This window comes from Tetrao urogallus (assembly GCF_951394365.1).
Source record: "Tetrao urogallus genome assembly, chromosome: 1".
Lineage (NCBI taxonomy): Eukaryota > Metazoa > Chordata > Aves > Galliformes > Phasianidae > Tetrao > Tetrao urogallus.
The window spans coordinates 40,309,783-40,328,065 of NC_136813.1; the positions used below are offsets into that span (position 1 = coordinate 40,309,783).

Sequence of the window (18,283 nt, forward strand, 5' to 3'; positions counted from 1 at the left end):
TGACTTGCATATACACTTGAGATGTATTATGTCACCTGAGACGTTACTGTCTTGCCCTAACCTAACCGCATGGCTTTGTCCATCCACCTTCAACATCTCCAGCTCACTTAGTTTCATTATAGTTACAGATAATTAAAAAATTAAAAAATAATCATCACATGAAATATTGCAGGGAGATTGCAAATATTTTTGAGCACTTTGCAGCTTTTCATTGCCATTTCAGAAATCTGCAGCCAATTAGAGAGAAGGCTGAGATACGTCTTTGAATATATGGCATGAAAATATCTGCATAGTTTTTGCCAAAATAATGAAATCTTTGATAGTTATTGCCAATTTTACAGCTGCGAAGTCCCATGACTTCCAGTTGCATCAACATCACAGATCAGATATTAAAATCTAATTTTTATAACCCATGCCAGTTTCTCAACAGAAGATTTGCCTCTTCAATTTATATAAAACATAGCAGATTTTCATAACCTCTGTCTGAAAGGAAGAGAATCAGTAGATCTTTCACAAACTAGGTCTAGTAGAAAAGGAAATATTTCTTTAAGATAAATGTAAATATTTTTAGAAGTAAATTTTGATGGTACAAAACCAAACCAAACCAAACCAAAAGAAAATACAGTGGTAAGAATGAGTATTGCTTTAGTCTGAAATGTTCAGCTGCCCTACTAGAACCATCAACAGCAACTTTAATACCTCCTAAATGATATGAAATGGCAGTTACATGTCATAAAATAATGCTATAGTTTTTCCCTGTCTGTCTTCAAAGCAAAAGATGCAAACTAAAGAAGATGAGTTACAAGTTGTACACCAGGCTGTACTGAGCTTGCAGGGAATAGAAGTTTTAGCTCTCTACCACCACTAACTCCCTGAGCTAATAGGAGTGCCTGTGTTGAACATAACATGGACACACACAGATGAGGAATGCAAACCAAGGCTGCTAACTTTCTGATTTTTCAGATTATTCCTTTATAGAAACACACATTAATATTTTTCTGAAGAAGAAACCAACTCAACACAACCTTGATAAGCCATTTTCTCACAATTTTCTCCTTGCAGAAAGAGTTGATATACCTGTGCTGCAAGATTGATGGTGAGCCCAGAAGGCTCTCCATCACACCCGATACCTCCTGATAGCTTTATCTGATGATTTGGCAAAGCAACACGAAGAACCTGATACTAGAAAGAGAAATTTAATAGCAAGTGTTTGTGATTTATGAAACGCTCCAACGATTCCAGGTTTCACTTGCACGTTTCCAAGTTTCAGAGCTAATGCACAATTCAAGGCCGCCCCCCAGTGGATTCCGTGCCCACACACTGCACTAAGCTTGGAGGAAAAGTTGAGAAGTACTCAGAAGCCACATGATAGCATCCTAAAAATGAAGGGAGACTCCACGAGAACTGAATGCAATGGGTACTGTGTATAACATTTTGCTTCCATTTTTAATTACATTCAAAAGAAATTTACTTGCCAATCAATGCTGTTTGTCCTGTCAAAAAAAATCACATTTTTTTTCTTCTGATATCCAAACAAATGTTACTGTGAGTGAATTTAATATGCACATATAGTAAATGAAAAAGAAAATTAGTTTTCAAACACATTCTGCATAGTTAAAAAATTGTTAGTGCAACCAGCCTGTATAAAAAAGAAGTCAAGATTATGCAATGCTGAGTTTCTGTGATCCTTCTTCAGAAAGTTTCCTATTCAAACGTGCTCATCCTTGCGTGCCTAGCTGTCATAATTCATTTATACCTATCCAAAACTGCACGCTAATTACTGTGGGTCATACGTGAATAATTAACTTATTTTGCCTGAAGCAACAGTGCAAGCCAAGATAAAAAATGTAAGATGAGATTACTACATAGGGTATGCTCATGGCCAATGATATATGTGAAGTCAAAATACAGCAGCTTCTTACCAAGACCAAAGAAGTATCTGAAAACAGATTTATCAGCACAATACAGATTTTCTCACTGGATCTCTGGCTAAGTTCAGTGCTCACCTTCTCTATAGACTACACTTTACTTCTTATATTGCAGCATGCATGAGTAGATGATAGAACAGTTAACAGCTAATCAACCATTTAATGAAGGTTTTTGATTTGATGTTATTTTTCCTAATGTTCTCTCCTTGAAGGAATGAACCAATATCCAAAATACTTCAGGCAGTTGCCTTTTGGGATGGGTACTCAGTTCAGCCAGCTAACAGGCAACTACCTGAGCTTCTCCTGCATTCAACAGTGAAGGAGAAGTACCTTCAGATGCCAATTCCTGGGTCAACCTGAAGAGGGAATTATGTGCCCCAGAGGTGCCAATCCCTCTTCTATGACTACCCAGAGATTCCAGACAGATAGCATAGCCTAGACATTTAACTGCTGATGAGCCAAAGCTGGATAGATGAATTCTATGATTACTTTTGGTACAGAAACTCTCTTCATGCTACTGGATAGTTATAGCTGCAGAAGTTGGAATTATCAACTACATTTTAGCTTTCTGTGTCTAGTTTTGAGCACTCAGTGCATTCAGTAGTACAGAATACCTAACATTGATTTTGGGTATGCAAGAGTTATCAGCCAGGAGATCATTAATGAATTACAGAATCATTAGAGAATAGGGAAACAGTTTAGGAAACAAGAGAATGAAAAAGAGGAGTAGAGCTACAGTGGGATAAAAAAGTAAAGCAAAGGACAGAGTGCAAGGCAAAGGACAGGGGTACATAAAACGCATTAGACGACAAAATATACAGGGAAAAAAGAAGAAAGAAGAAAAAATAATTAAGACAAAACATAATACACTGACAGAATGCACAAACATTAATGGGAAGACATGAAGAAATCAGAATAATTCGCCTGGAGGGGAACTAATGAAATAGCCAGAACATTCCTGCTGTTCTAGGAAAGGATTTTCTATTTACAGGAAGGAGTTAAGTGATAAATATCAAGACAAAGTCTTGCTCAGTATTCCTCTCAGTGAAAGCCCTGCTAATCAAAAGATGTACTGAAAAGAGTGATGAAGAAGTGGCTTCATCTGAAATGGAGAAGCCATCACTTGTTTCTTGAAGTAGTATCTCATAACATTCAGATTATGCAACAACACTGAAAACACCAGCAGGTTCTCAGCAAAAACCAACACTGTGCTAGAATGCTGGACAAACACCATCTTGTCTCCAAGGAGTTACAAGAATGTTGAAGTACATTAAGAACAGATTAATCAATACATTTAATTTAAGATCAGCAGCATTCTGTTCTCTGCCTTTTTAGCCATTCCAGTGGTAACCTTTTAAATTGTTCTAGATGACCTCAAAGAGTTGTTCCTGAGTTTATCCACAATAAAATCACAACGATTACACATCAGTGCTTCAGCTACTCTCACATGCCTGTCATGCAGAGTAGTAGCAAGCAGCCCTTAGGGTCAATAAGAAAACCAGGTATCGATTACGTATTATATCAGTGAATGAGATCCAGCTCATGCAGATGCATCTCTCTTGCATCTATGTCACAAGGATCCAGTGCAATCTATTCTCATAAAATGACTGACTTCCATTTTCAGTATGTGATAGATGCATCAGAAAACATCCAGAAAGAAATTCTGAGTTCTTGAATTTACAATTCAATTGTATTTAGCAACACTTATCACTGAAAGGCTTCATCTGTAAAAGCAAATCATAGTACAATAGGAGCATGGCTGCTGAGTGAAGAAGTTGGTGCTGAAGATTTACGTCTACACTTCTTGAGGTTTTTTTTATTTTGAATAGCTTTGGTTGGTCCCAAACAACGATCATCCATTGTTGTTGAAACACATTAGATGTATCCATGCAGGCTACTTTTCTGTTAACTTTCAACTGAAAAGAGTCCAGTTTTTGCTAAGAGAGCTTGTACTGAGAAGCAAAACATGGGAAGTGAGAATGATAGGGAAGTTCCAACTCCAAAGCAAGCTTCTGATCTGTACCACCATGCCAAAGCTCAGATGCACCTGCAGACATCCCTGTTATTTATATTCACACTTTTATCTCCTGGCGTAGGATGGCAAGTTCAATAGGTCCTAAATTAGGCAGAAAGGCTTGACAGAACCACGCAATGCCAGTGCCAGCAGAGCCTTACCTGTGTGCGTCCTCCGGTGAGCTTTCAGGTGGGAGCTTTTTGTGTATACTTTGTTGCATCCCTCGAAGTCACACCGATGGATGCGCCGCTTCCTGGAGTCTGGAGACTCAGACCTTCTCTGACGCCTTGTGCTCTCAATACTGAATGGCGAAATTGAACTAAAGAACAAAATAGAGGGAAAAAGGAAAAATGAAGCAAGAGCACAAAATATATCCTGGACCTCAAAAAATGAGTAGTAGTAAAGCACTGTGCCAAAGGCAACCTGATCTTAAATGTTAAATATTTCCTTTTCTGCATAACAATCAGCAGCACCTCTTTGAAACTATTTATGTTTGAATGACAGTATATTTTGCAGTATCACATAATTCAGGTTTTGATTAAGAGGTGCTTATTGCCAGAGAAAACACCTTGGAATAATGCCTCAATAACGAACCAGCCTGACTTTATTTCTATTTTACGTGTCCAGTTCCAAGTTCAGTGAACACTGATTTCTAAACAATCTTCTACAAAGACTCAGTAATTTCTCCTTGATATGTTTAAATTGGTAAAAATTCTGACAACTTTTATGAAGAAGTGTTTCCAGTACCCAGATCTTGGCTATGAATCCTCACATTTGTCCAAATATCTATTGTGTCCTCGTATACAGATTGCCAAGAGATTCTCATCACCTGGAAGCAGTGGTTTTTCAATTTCCTTATTTAACACTTCTCTATCACCCCAAAATCACAGAAGCTCAGAATGGTTTGGATTGGAAGGGACCTTTATGATCACCTAGTTCCATAGGTGATGGAACCCCTGCTATCAGTAGGGGCACCTCTCTCTAGACCAGGCTCCTCAAAGCCCCACTGAACTCCTTTCAGACCACTGAATTTAGCAGCAGCACAGGGCCAGGGAACCTTCCACAAAAAAATGCTTACGCTCACAGAAGATTTACTCCATTTATTCCAATGTCCTATCAGTTATCCCAATTTTAAGCAACTAAAATGTAGTATTAAAAGTCACATTATTTTAGTTTATAAATGCAGTACACATTGAGTCAAATTCTTGAAGAAATTCTGCTACAACAATGCACTTGCCTTGAGCTAGACAAACTGGTGCCAAGAATATTATCACGTTGGTACATGAACCAAACCCTTATTGATCTCTGTTAACTATATTACCTACCTATAAATCATTATCCATTGATTTCCTTATCAGCTCCATTACAGTTATACTGCACAGCGGCTGTGCTCACCTACAGTTACAGTAGCTTGCTCAGCTGTTTCGAGTGTGTGAACAACATTAGCCTTCCTCAACTTTCTGGAACTTCCACCACATTCCCAGGTTTATTGACATCAGCGAGCTCTTTTAAACTCTCAACGTGGAAGTTCTCAGCTCCTGAAATAACTTCTGACTGTCAAATGAAAATGAATCATAGGGAAGGAAATGGAATGTGCTCCCAAAAAGAAGCATGAACCTCTGGGGAAGCTAAGATACTAAGAATGGAACTGGAAATACCGATAGTGAGGTATTCACTGAGAAGCTCCCGTGTCAACACCAAGATTCAATCTGTGACAATGGCCACTGTTGTTGCAGCTATAGCTGTTCTGGCATAAACTTCATTTCTAGAGATTTCTGAAGTTTGATGATGATTGTTTTGGGTTAAAATTTTAGGCATCTCATGCAACTAGCATGTGATTTCACTGATGTTTCAACTTATGCATTTCAAATCTTTAAGTCTCAAACTGTGGCAGTCCAAATTGCACTTTCTTTCTTTTTGTCTAAATGTTTTTACAGTAGAATTCCAACTTAAAGCACTGCTGAAAAAAGAAGAATTCTCTGACAACTTTATTTTTCTCTTAACACTTAATATACAGCTATACTTCACCTTCAGGCAAAGAGATTTTTCAGATTAATTATTATTGCCTAAAGTACAATATGTGTAAATGGGCATACAGGGGATTTCTGAAGTACAGGATGAAATGGGCAGAGGGTCGTTATATCAACATTAACTAGCAAAAAGGAGTCCTCTAGAGAGTAAGACACATCAGCACTTTAACTATGTGACAAGAATACAGATATGTTTAGCTGCTGCAGAAATGGCTAAGGAATTGTACTGAAGCATCTGCATCTCAGGGCAAATAAAAGTCTTGAGTTAGATGAATCACTGAGATTGGTCAGAGTACCCCAGATTCTCTTTTTAACATCCCACCAGCTAAAATAAAAAGCAAATGTGTAAATCAAATCTTAAAGCTCAACACTGAAGGTACACAGTGCAGCACACAAGACCAGAAAATCTTTATCTGCAAAAACAAATATTTGGGCATCAATTTTTTGCTGCATGATTTATGAGCTGTCTTAAGAGCCTGTTTTGTAACTGAGTGTTCAGATCCTGAAAAATACAGCTTGTTCAAATGGGAGGAGGATCGAGCTTACAATGCTGCCAGAACTGAGAAAAAAAACGAACCTTGAGAACAGTCGCCACCTCATAAAAAGCTACTTGTCACGCACAGAAGGTGACCTCACTGCATGCTGCTCTCACTTTCTCAGAGATTTATACAGGAGAGGGTAGCATACAGTGGTGCCACACAATCCATGCTGCCATTTCTCAGGTTTTTTTTAATCCCTTTTTCTAAAAAGTGAAGCATCAAGGCTACCTGGTTATAGGTGACAGGGGAATAGCCAAATAAGGCACAGAAAGTGCTGAGCATTACCATTGTCCATCGTGAGCTCCACAGCCTTGACGAGCTGTGCACACAAGGAGAAAGGTTACTGCCAGCAGGGAACAGCAAACATAACCTCATGCCTTCCTTCAGCACTGCAGGCTAAGTGACACGCTGGTCAGCAGAAGGCACACACTAGACAGCTGAGCGCATACCACAGGGGGATCTCCTCCAGCCCCTCTGCTGCAGGGGCATCCTATAGTGCTGGTCTCACAGGTGGAGAAAGGGCCAGGTCCTACCTGACACTGCCAGCCCAGTACAGGCCTTATCACTGTGCAACTGCAGACACCATGGGAAGCCTTAAAAAGAACATAAAGATGGGTTCCTGATGGGTTCAGCTTCCTGAGGTTCGTACCTCTCACAGTGACTTTCAGTTCAGTCCTTCTTGTTGGTCATGGAGCAGTAAAGGGAAAACACAGAACCATAGAATAGCCTGTGTTGAAAAGGACCACTATGATCATTCAGTTTCAACCCCCTGCTATGTGCAGGGTTGCCAACCACAGACCAGGCTGCCCAGAGCCACATCCAGCCTGGCCTTGAATGCCTCCGGGATGGGGCATCCACAGCCTCCTTGGGCAACCTGTTCCAGTGCATCACCACCCTCTGAAATGCTCCACTTTCTTGAGTATTTTCTACAAAATAACTAAACTGATCGCATAGACAGAAAAAAACCCTGAAGTCCTCAAAACCAAGTTCTGTGCCTGCTGAAGGCCACTGAGCTTGGCCAGGTGGCTCTGGTCATTACAGAGCTTCAGAATTACTATTCAGTGGTATCACAAAGCATGAACGCTTTGAGAATGAAAATGATTGGGAACTCAAAGCTGTTTGCTTTTTGTAATGATTCTTTTTTTTCCTTTTTTTTTTTTCTTTCTGTTTACAATATGCTTAAGGTAATGTAAAAATTTTTGAAAATATCTTTAAAGAAAAAAAACATCTTTAGCAGTAGCATCTCTTGACATCAGACATCTCTTGCAGACTGCCCAGAATCAAGACCTGGAAGAGCATCAGCAGCTGTGAGCTGCCAGGGTGCCCTGAGGAGCTGTCAGCTCTCCTGCTGGCATCCAAGATCTCAGGAAGTCTTCAAAGCTCAAGGTGGGGTTTAGCAATAGGATCAACTTGATGTGTAACATCTCGGGGAAATTGCAGGTTATATCCAATTACTGCTGATACATCAAGTTTGAAAGGTAAAATAACAAAGAAGAAAATTGTGTTCTGGCTCTGGCTCATCAGTTTGACATTTATTTGCAACTCATCATTACCAAAAACAGTGTAATTTCTATATTGTTACTGAAAGTATTGCACTAACATAAATCTTGAGAGATAGTTGGTTGCTTCCAAAAGCAGCTGCAACACCTATAGTCATTAGTGTTCACAGGGTGGAATGAATGAAATCAGACATTTTTTGGATGGGAGCATTTAAGTTAATTTATAAAACTTGTTATTTCTAGCTAGAAGTGAAAACGTGTTTTTACAATTCAAGTACACGCAAGTGCTTTTCTCTGATGCAAAAGTCTGCATGCTAAAACAAAGACTCGGGTTTCGCCAGTAGATGGCCATCGAGATCTCCATTCTTATCTGTTCTGCATTCAATGGGGATTAGAACAAGTCTGGTAATGCTAAATTATTTTCCCTTTCTATGAATGCTGCCTTAGGTGTTCTGCCTTTGCTCCTCATACAGACTGCAGTAATGCTGCTAAAAGCACACACAGTGCTTCTACACTAACCCTGTGTTTTCTGAGCAATACGCAGAGCAGAGCTGCTCAGTGACAGCAGTATGTCTACTACTGAGGCCTTGAACTGTGTTCAGTGATACAATAAAATATGCCAAATGGTGACAAGTGCTTTACAGAAACAGCCTGCTCAACGTTGCAAATGCAGTGTTACCTTCTGCCACCAAACCATGAGGCTCATGGCGTTGCCAGTGTCCCAGCAACCTGGCAAAAGCTTGGACAAACTGTACCATATAGCATCCTTCACAGGTTTACCCTCTCCTCTAGCTGGTCCTGTAGCTGATGTGAGACTTACTACTGCTTTACCAGTGGGTCTGTGGCTGCTAAAAACATGCTGACTTCACTTCGGGACAAAACACTGGCATTTATCGGCACTGCCCCTCTGCTCTTCTGTGAGGAGCACCAGAGGAGCTGGCACATCACAGCTGCTGAGTCTGGATAACAGGCTTGGCAAGCCAGAGCATGCTCTGCAAAGTAGGCATAATGCAAGCTGTGGTCCTCATGTGTTTTTCAGGCTGTTGAAGGATGTGATTTGGTTAAGCTGACATAACAGGACAGTCCTGCTCCAGTTGCTTCCTCTGTGCCAGCACAAGCTCTTGCCTGATCGTGCAGTGAGCCAGCTTAGGGACACATGATGATGAAAAGTCAACTCTGAAAAGAGGAAACTGAGCTGCTTGTTTGCTTTTGTTCTTTTAGTTTCCTAAACAGTGGAGTCTGCCAAGTGCCTGCCCTGACACAATGGAGAAGATGGCCAAGGATATGAGGAGTGTAGCCCCCTTCCACAGTGACAATCAGCTGTTATACCATAAATGTAGCAATGTGAATTCTTCATTTATGAGACACACATACTTTCTTGGCCAGCCTTTCATTCACAGTAACTAAAAGTGCAGTCAAATGAAATAAAAGCAGAAAATTCAGTATTATATATCTGCAGATAGTATTGCAGTGAGCAGCTGAAGAACATCTTCAGGCCTCTAGCATTAGCTTGCAATTCAGAGGGCACTGGGCTGCAGAAACATGGCGAGTTCTGGCTCCTTTTAGCATTTATAGAATTCAGACCTCTTAAGCGAATAACTGGATTTCAAGCAGCTTACTGTAAAAGACTATGCCAAGGCTCACAGAGCTGACAGACAGACAGACAGAGACAAAAGTGATCCCAACACATTTGCTTTGATTCCTTCAGGACACTTCAGAGTCAAGTTAACCCACACTCAGCAGCACGCAGCCCAATCAGGGAGCTAATCTCTCTGAAGACCAAGTGCCCTTTTCTCAGTTTAAGACCTTCAAGTTTCAGGTGGTAACAGGCAAGATCTCAGTAGTCTGTATGTGTTTGAAAGAGGGAACTGAAACACATTCCCTAGTTTCCAGCTCTCAATTGCTTTCCTTCCTAGCAGCTTTTCACATAATGTAATTTCATTTTCTGATAGCTCTCACAATGTTATGTTACTGCTCAGGGTATCAGTGAAAATAACTTCACAAACACCGTGTATTTGACCATGATTAAATGTAATATGCATTATTTTTCATTACAGTTTATATTACCATAGCTACTACAGCTAAAGTTACCCCTCAAATATTTACACACCTTTCTTTTTTTTAATACAAAGTTTCTATTGTGTCCTGTTCACAGGCAAACAGATGTCCATGCATAAATACGTATGTACTTTTTCTCCTCTCTCAGACCCTAATTAATGTTTCATGAATAGCAAGCATCTGCCTCGTTGTATCAGTGCTAGCTACTTCTATCAGTGTGCAAGTGCAAAGTGTGCAAGTGCAGTGTACTTCTATCAGTGTCTGTGCAAAGGTGATTTTATGCTAGAAATTACACCTTTTGTGTAAGAAAGAAAGAAAGGACAAATCTGGCAATATACACAAACATTTACATATACTACATAGGAAAATCACATGGGTAAGTGAGACATAGACAAGAGGCAATCTGAATAATGAGCAGAGTCCAGGCAAAAAGATCCTATGATCTGGCCCCATATGGCCATTCCTGTGCTCCTATATTGGACTTGATGATTATTATAGTTCCCTATCAACTTGGGATATTCTATGATTCTAAGCTCCTGTCCACAGTGGTCACAAAAAAAAAAAAAATAATCCCCGTTATCTTTGACCACAACTTCATCCATAGCATTTATTTCCACTGAGATCAGCTGAAGCCACTTGAACTGCTGAGCTGCCTTGCAGCACTACAGGATGTTACATCCCTCCAGCTGCAGTGCAACTGAATGTCTGTAAGTGGAACAAACTTCTGCCAGTGGGAAAGAGCCTGGGGCCCTACTGGGAAAAGTGCCAATGTCAACTGCAGCATGTCTTACCAGAATGATCCATTAGCAGCTGTGTTAAACTGAGACATGAGAATGAGATGGCTGCTTGATCCTCCTGAGCTGTAGTGATGCTCTGGGAGTGCTTTCCAGCTCCCATAGCAGTGCTGTATTCCAGCTCCACGCTAGACTGAGACCCAAGCACACACATTTCACTCCGTTCCTTTGTGATGGATTATTGAGGAACAGGAGCTGGGCCAAAAAACATGTGTGACATGTTTCAGCATCTCCCCCAGATCTGATTGGAGGACCAGGTCTGCAAAACACACTGCTTGCGAGATAGAGAAATGCTATAAATCAAGCCTGTGATGAATTTTGAAATGACATGCCAAAAATGCCTCCACCAGAGCCTCCTGTCTATTTTATGCTGTTCAATAGCTAGCAAAGTGGTACCCCAGAGACTTACTGTGTAAAAGAGCACAGGACTTACACGATAACTAACTTGTACTTAGGCACTGTGTGCATTATTTAAACATTTACTCCCAGTTTGGGAAACAGAAAGTTCACTCCAGTATGACAACTTGTTCTACCTGCAGATATCCCACTGTAAAAATCAAAATCTGGGCAAGCTCATACAAAGAAATAAAATGATTCCTTCAAAACTACATTCAGCCATGGTCAAGCACAGGCAACTTAAACTCCTGAAACTCCTTCTAAACTGCAGAAAATTGGGTAACTGAGCATTTCCAACTTGGCTTTGACAGCACAGGGCTTTGCTTTTTACCTTTCCTGTTCCTTTCTGATCCATACATATCTTTCATGTTGGAGACACGAGCTGAGCTGAAATCTTCAGTGTGGAAACTAGATGAGAATGTACATGCTCATGCCTATCACTTTTGTTCTGGTTGCTTGCAGGACTAGTGCTGTTGCTCCACTTTCTACTGCAGCATTCCCTGCACGTTTTAACTTGCTCACCATTTTTTCTCTTTATTCTTGTACCTCTGATTCTGATTTCTCGTACCTGTGTAGCACAGCAGTCATTCCCAACGTCTGTATAGTGACAACTCTTGCCTATGTATCCACCTCCTTTTAATGCTTATACCAAGAAACGTGGAATTGATCATCTTACTGATAATTAAAAACTCTCTTGTATATCCTTAGCGGACAAAACTGTCACATAATATCTCACCCAGTCAATGACATTAAATTAGGACACCACATCCACTGGGACTGGAGCTCATGTGAGTGACCTTTTCTTCTTTCCTTCCTGCTCAGAAGGCTCATTATCAATATGTTAAAGATTTTATTACCCTGGATACCTCTGTATAATGCAATTCAGGGTGGTCAACTGTAACACTGCCATCAAACAGATTTTGTTAACTACTAAATAGTTGACTCCATTGACATGTACACTTCAGCTATAATATGAAAAGATAAACTGCCACACTCAAGAGAACGCTATCTCAAAAAACAATTTCATATGCTCCATAGCCCTTCACAATGCTCCTGTCTGTGAGAATATCTACAGCAAAGAATGCATCTATTGCAGAGATAAAGTGTCATACCTATTTAACCTGTATAAGAAAAAGAGATGAAGTAATTTAATTATTTGGGGAAAAAAGAATTATTGAATGCAAGGTCATACTTAAGTGAGTACAATTTTTTCTTCTAAAACTCCCATCTAAACAATAAAGCCTGAGATTTTTATTTTTTTCCACAGCTCCCTCTCTTAATGAAAGGAAGTTTTTATAAAGGAATATGATAAAATACTCTAGAAATCAAAATAGTTACTACAACCCCAGAGGCCATGCAAACTGTGCCACCAAACATTTTCATTAACAATGAGGAATATTGGTATATTTCTGAAGTGCAAGATGCTAGGTATATTCAAAATGATAACTTGAACCTGCATCTACAGTCACGCATATCTGTGTAGATCTTCATTTAGATTACAATCTCCTTGCTACATCTTTTTCAGTATTTTGCTTATGCATAGCAAATAAATACAGTGAGGCTCAAATCCATGAGGGATGTAAAAACATATTACTTCAGCATGAAGAAACTCCACTATCTCTCCTTGCATTTGTGGTTTATTCCTATGGAAAAAAAAAGACCATCAAGGTTCTGGGCATTCCGGCCACCTCCTTTCTACGAGCTAAATTTTGTCCCCCATGAAGATATTTACATGGGCAGATTACTTACATCTTCACATTTTCATTATTTCTGCTAGAATTGGAAAGATTTCTAGTGGCTCCAACTACTCTGGGATAGAAGGCAACCCTCAAAGTTGTAGAAACCTTTCCGCCATAGAATTTCTGAGAAAGAAGAATCCATGACCACTATCTACATGCTGGAATACAGCATCCTTTTACTGTCCTTGTATGGATTGGTTGCACCATGAGGGTAGCCATTCCTTTTATTCTCTGCATCACTGACATATACCTAATTTCTACCCCATCAAGTCTCACACTGCACTTTTGAGTTCATAGAATCATAGACTCATAAGGTTGGAAATGACTTACAAGACCATGTAGTCCAACTGTCCTCCCATTACCATTGCTACCACAAGCTGCTAAACCATATCCTGTAGCTCCTCATCCAGATGCCTCTTGAACACTGCCAGGGACGGCGACTCCAACACCTCCCTGGGCAGCCATTCCAGTGCCTGACCACTCTCTCAGAGAAGAATTTCTTCCTTATGTCTAACCTAAATCTCCTCTGGTACAACTTGCGGCCATTTCCTTGGGTCCTGTTTGTTGCCTGGGAGAAGAGGCTGAACCCCTCCTCATCCCAACCTCCCTTCAGGAAGTTGCAGGGTGCAATGAGGTCTCCCCTGATCCTCCTCTTCTCCAGACTAAACAATCCAAGCTCCCTCAGCCGCTCTTCATAAGACTTGTGCTCCAGATCCCTCAGCAGTTTCGTTGCCCTTCTCTGGACACGCTCCAGGGCCTTGTTGCCTTTCTTGTAGTGAGGGGCCCAAAACTGAACACAATACTCGAGGTGTGGCCTCACCAGTGCTGAGTACAGGGGGATGATCACCTCCCTGCTCCTGCTGGCCACACTATTTCTAATGCAGGCCAGGATGCCGTTGGCCCTCTTGGCCACCTGGGCACACTGTCGGCTCGTGTTCAGCCGAGCATCAACCAACACCCCCAGGTCCCTTTCCTCTTCACAGTCATCCAGCCACTCAGCCCCAAGCTGGTAACGGGTCACCAGCTCCATTAACCACTACCCTCTGGGCACGGCCCTCTAGCCAGTTCCTTTCCCAAAGTAGGGTATAGCTGTCCAGGCCATGGGCAGCCAGTTTCCCCAGAAGAAGCCTGTGAGAGACTGTCAAAGGCTTTGCTGAAGTCTAGGTAGACTACATCAACAGCCCTTCCCTCATCTACCAGGCTGGTCACCCAATCATAGAAGGAGATGAGGTTGGTCAACCTGACTTCCATGAACCCGTGCTGGCTGGGCCTGAATCCCTGGACACCACGCACATGCCGCGTGATCTCACCCAAGATGATTTGCTCCATAACTTTCCCTGGTACCGAGGTTAGGCTGACAGGCCTGTAGTTCCCTGGACCCTCCTTACAGCCCTTCTTGTAGATGGGAGTCACATCGGCAAGCCTCCAGTCCTCTGGGATCTCTCCAGATAACCAGGAATGCTCGTAGGTAGCCAAGAGCAGCTCGAACCCTGACAGCTCCCTCAGCACCCAAGGGTGGAGCCCGTCTGGTCCCATGGACTTGTTGCAGTCCAGATGGAGGAGGAGCTCTCTAACTGTCTCCACCTGTATCACCGGGGGTGTATTCTGTGTAGAATCCCAGACTTCCAGATCAGGGCGTAAAGTGCCCTGAGGATAACTGATCTGCCTATTAAAGGCAGATGTATAGAAGGTGTTGAGGACCTCAGCCTTCTCCATATCCTCAGTGATCACATTCCCCGCTGCATCAAGTAAAGGATGGAAATTCTCCTTGATTGTTCTCTTACTGTTCTTATTTTGCAAAAGGATTTCTTGTTCTCTTTTTCTGCAGTGGCCAATCTGAGTTCAAGTTGGGCTTTTGCCTTCCTCCCTGCATACCTTAGCAACTTCCTTGTAATCTCCCCAAGTAGCCTGCCCCTTTTTCTGGAGGACATAGACTCTCTTTTTCTTCTGGAGTCTCAACAATAGTTCCTGGTTCATCCGCACCGATCTTCTTCCCCTACGGCTTGCCATACAGCACTGAGGAACATCCTGTTCTTGTGGACATCTCCATCTTGAGGAGTGTCCAGGCTTCCTGAACCCCTTCACTCTTAAGGAGCGACTCCCAAAGGAGTCCTGCAACAAGCGTCCTGAACAGGACACAGTCTGCCCTCTGGAAGATCAAGATAGAAGTTTTGCTAGTCAGCCTTCTGACATCTCCAAGAATGGAGAATTCTACAATTTCATGGTCACTCTGCCCAAGACAGTCCCCAGCTTCACACCTCCCACCAGTCCTTCTCTGTTAGTGAAGAGCAGGTCTAGCAGGGCACCACCCCTGGTAGACTCTCATACCAGCTGCATAAGGAAGCTATCTTCCACACACTCTAGAAACCTCTTGGATTGCTTCCTCTGTGCTGCATTGTATTTCCAACTTATGTCAGTGAAGTTGAAGTCCCCCATGAGAACGAATGCTGGTGATCGCACAATTTCTGCAAGCTGCTCATAGAATGCCTCATCCTTCTCTTCATCCTGATTAGGTTGTCTATAACAGACCCCCAACAAAATGTCTCCCCTATAGACCTTCCCCCTGATCCTTATTTATTGGCACTCAACTTCATCACTCCCAAACCAAGCTCTTCAACATCAAAACACTCCTTAATATAAAGAACCAAACCACCACACTTCCTTACTTGTCTATCCCTTCTGGAGAGCTTGTAGCCATCCATCACAGCACTCCAGTCATGAGAGTGCTCCCACCATGTCTTGGTAATAGCAGCTATGTCATAGCCTGGTGCACAATCGCTTCCATCTGCTCCTGCTTGCTGTCCATGCTGTGAGCATTGGTGTAGATGTGCTTCAGCTGAGACATCTGCTTCACCCCCAGCTCAAGCATCATTCCCCTACGTTCCTCTCTGGTGAGCCCTGTTTTGTCCCCTTCTCCCATTGTAGCTAGTTTAAAGCTCTTCCGATAAGCCCCACTAGCTCCTGCAGTAGGATTCGTTTCCCCCTTTGAGACAGGTGGATTTCATTCATGGACAACAAGCCAGGGCCACATAAACTGCTCTTTGATCAACGAACCCAAAGTTTCTGCCTCGACAACAGACTCTGAGCCAATTACTCATTACTTGTGCTTTCCAAGCCCGTTCTGTGTACTTCGCTGCCCCTGAAGGTACAGAACAAAAGACCACTTGCGCTCCTTGAACTAAACACCCTAAACCCCTGAAATCTCTTTTCATAGTTTGTAGGCTTCTCTGAGCAATTTAATCACTGCCCACCTGAACTACAAGCAATGGAAAGTAATCAGTGGACCTAACCAGCTCTGGGAGTTTTCTAGTTATGTCCCTGACCCAGGCACCAGGTCGCCCACCAAAATCATCCTTCTTTCCTTCCTGACAGAGGCAGTCTCAAGGCATGGGGGCGACTGCCTCGCCTTAGGCTCCCTCCTAGACAGATCCTTCATTGCCTCCCCACTCACCTCCCCTTCAATTTCTAGCGTCACAAACCTGCTGCTTAGTGGGAGCTGGGGAAGTGAGGCGGCCAGGCACTGGGGGCTCCTGTGACGCTGAGTCAGGACTCTTCACAGTTAACTGTGAGTAGACAGTCTTTGCACTTGTAATTAAGCTACACTTAACCAACGATTCAAATGTACCAAACAGGTGAATTTCAACAATTCCTTAGTTATCACTACATCAGTTCAAAAATGAAAAAGATATCTGGTTTGGATGCAGGCCCACAGAAAGTCTGGCAAAAGTGCCAGTGCCTTCAGTGGAGTCAAAGATACACTCTCCCAGCTGGAAGAAGAAACTTCAGTTTCCATGAATTGGTTTTTTTAATGCTTTCTTACAAGGCAGCACTGCTTTAACTATCTGAAGAGATTATAGAAAGCACAAGGTTTGATTGAGAGCAAAATTACATTGGTAGACAATCTGCATAAATCCATATTGTACATTTTGTACTCAGAAATATAAAGAAATATATCTTCTCCAGATCTTTTTGCTGCTTTAGAAATTGTTCCACTTGCACTCAGAGACAGACTATAAAGTCTCTGTTCTCCACCCAAATTATCCACAACCCTTTCTGAAGACATGAATCAGGCTGGTAGCCAAGCAGCTCCAGTCCTCTGGGCTTCCATGAGTCCAGCTGGCTGCATGGGCTGCATGTTCTCATGCTCCTGCACTCAAACAACTGTGTGGACGGGGATCAGGGTAGTTAGTCAGTCCCTGGCTGGGAAAAACTACAGAAGCCTTTAGGATGGGAACAGACGTCTATAAAAAGGCAAGAACAAAATCCTGATGACATTTCGCTGTCAAAAGACAGGGTCAGGATTTCACTCTATGCGTGCTTCAGCTCTGCCAAAGTAAAATCTGAGTGAGGGTTTGGCTGGTTATATTAACTATGCCTTCCCAACTATGACTTTGTGTGTGGGTTTATAAGAAAGTTCTCATGCAAGGATTTAAACTGGGTAAGATTTACATGATGTTGCCTCTTCAGTTTTTCTGAAATGTAACACAATGCGCTTGCCTGATAAGAAATGTTTTCCCACTGGCTGAAGGGGGTGTGTCTCCCTCTGGGACATCAAGTATTCAATTACTTGAGGGGAATTATTCTGCTATTTCCAAGAGGCATTGAATGTTTTGTTCAGAAAAGGACAAAAATATGTAAAGTTGAACAAGCCTTGCAGACAAAAGATTTTTGACCCAGCCCTTCCCTAAGCACAGACAGAACTGCATGCTTGCAGCTTTATGAAATTTTATTTAGAGTTATTCCACAAGTATTATTTATAATATATATAATTATAATATATTGTAAATATTTAGAAAAAATGCTGATGAAACAGAGAGAACTGGTAATCTTTGAAAACTACTGTAGTCAAACAAGCCCTGTTTGACAAGAGATTGAATAGTCACCATTTTCAGATACCACATTTTTTCCTTCAATTTGTAACTGTCTCAAGGAAGAAGGTAGGAACTCACTTCCCATATGATTAGAAGCATCATCCAGTCACCAACTGAACTGCTTGCACGGATTTCTTGCAGATGACTTAGAAACACGCATCAGACCTCTTTCATCCACAAGACACTACTTGTTCTATTTAGTGCTGAAGTATATTTCTACAGCCTTGTTATCATTTGCTGTATTTATTTTTTACACTACTATCACCATCATTTATTTTCACACTTCGAAGCTCAGGCGGTTACAAAGGGAAACTCGCACAGAAACGAAGCGCATCTGTCTGGCTGCTGCTGCCTCTGAAGTGGGCACGTCAGCCCCTCCTGCATCTCCTACAATGCTGAAAATCAAGGGACTGTA

At 41.9% G+C, this 18,283-nt stretch overlaps 1 protein-coding gene across 1 annotated transcript in view; it reads right to left on the reverse strand.

Moving 5' to 3' along the window:
* KLF12 (KLF transcription factor 12) overlaps positions 1 to 18,283 on the reverse strand; it is a gene marked incomplete at its 3' end in the record, with an annotated part of 258,378 nt that overhangs the window by 12,771 nt on the left and 227,324 nt on the right. The window contains exon 6 of the mRNA XM_079549022.1: positions 4,104 to 4,261. Within this exon, the coding sequence (XP_079405148.1) occupies positions 4,104 to 4,261 (158 nt within the window). The remainder of the gene's footprint in view (positions 1 to 4,103; positions 4,262 to 18,283) is intronic.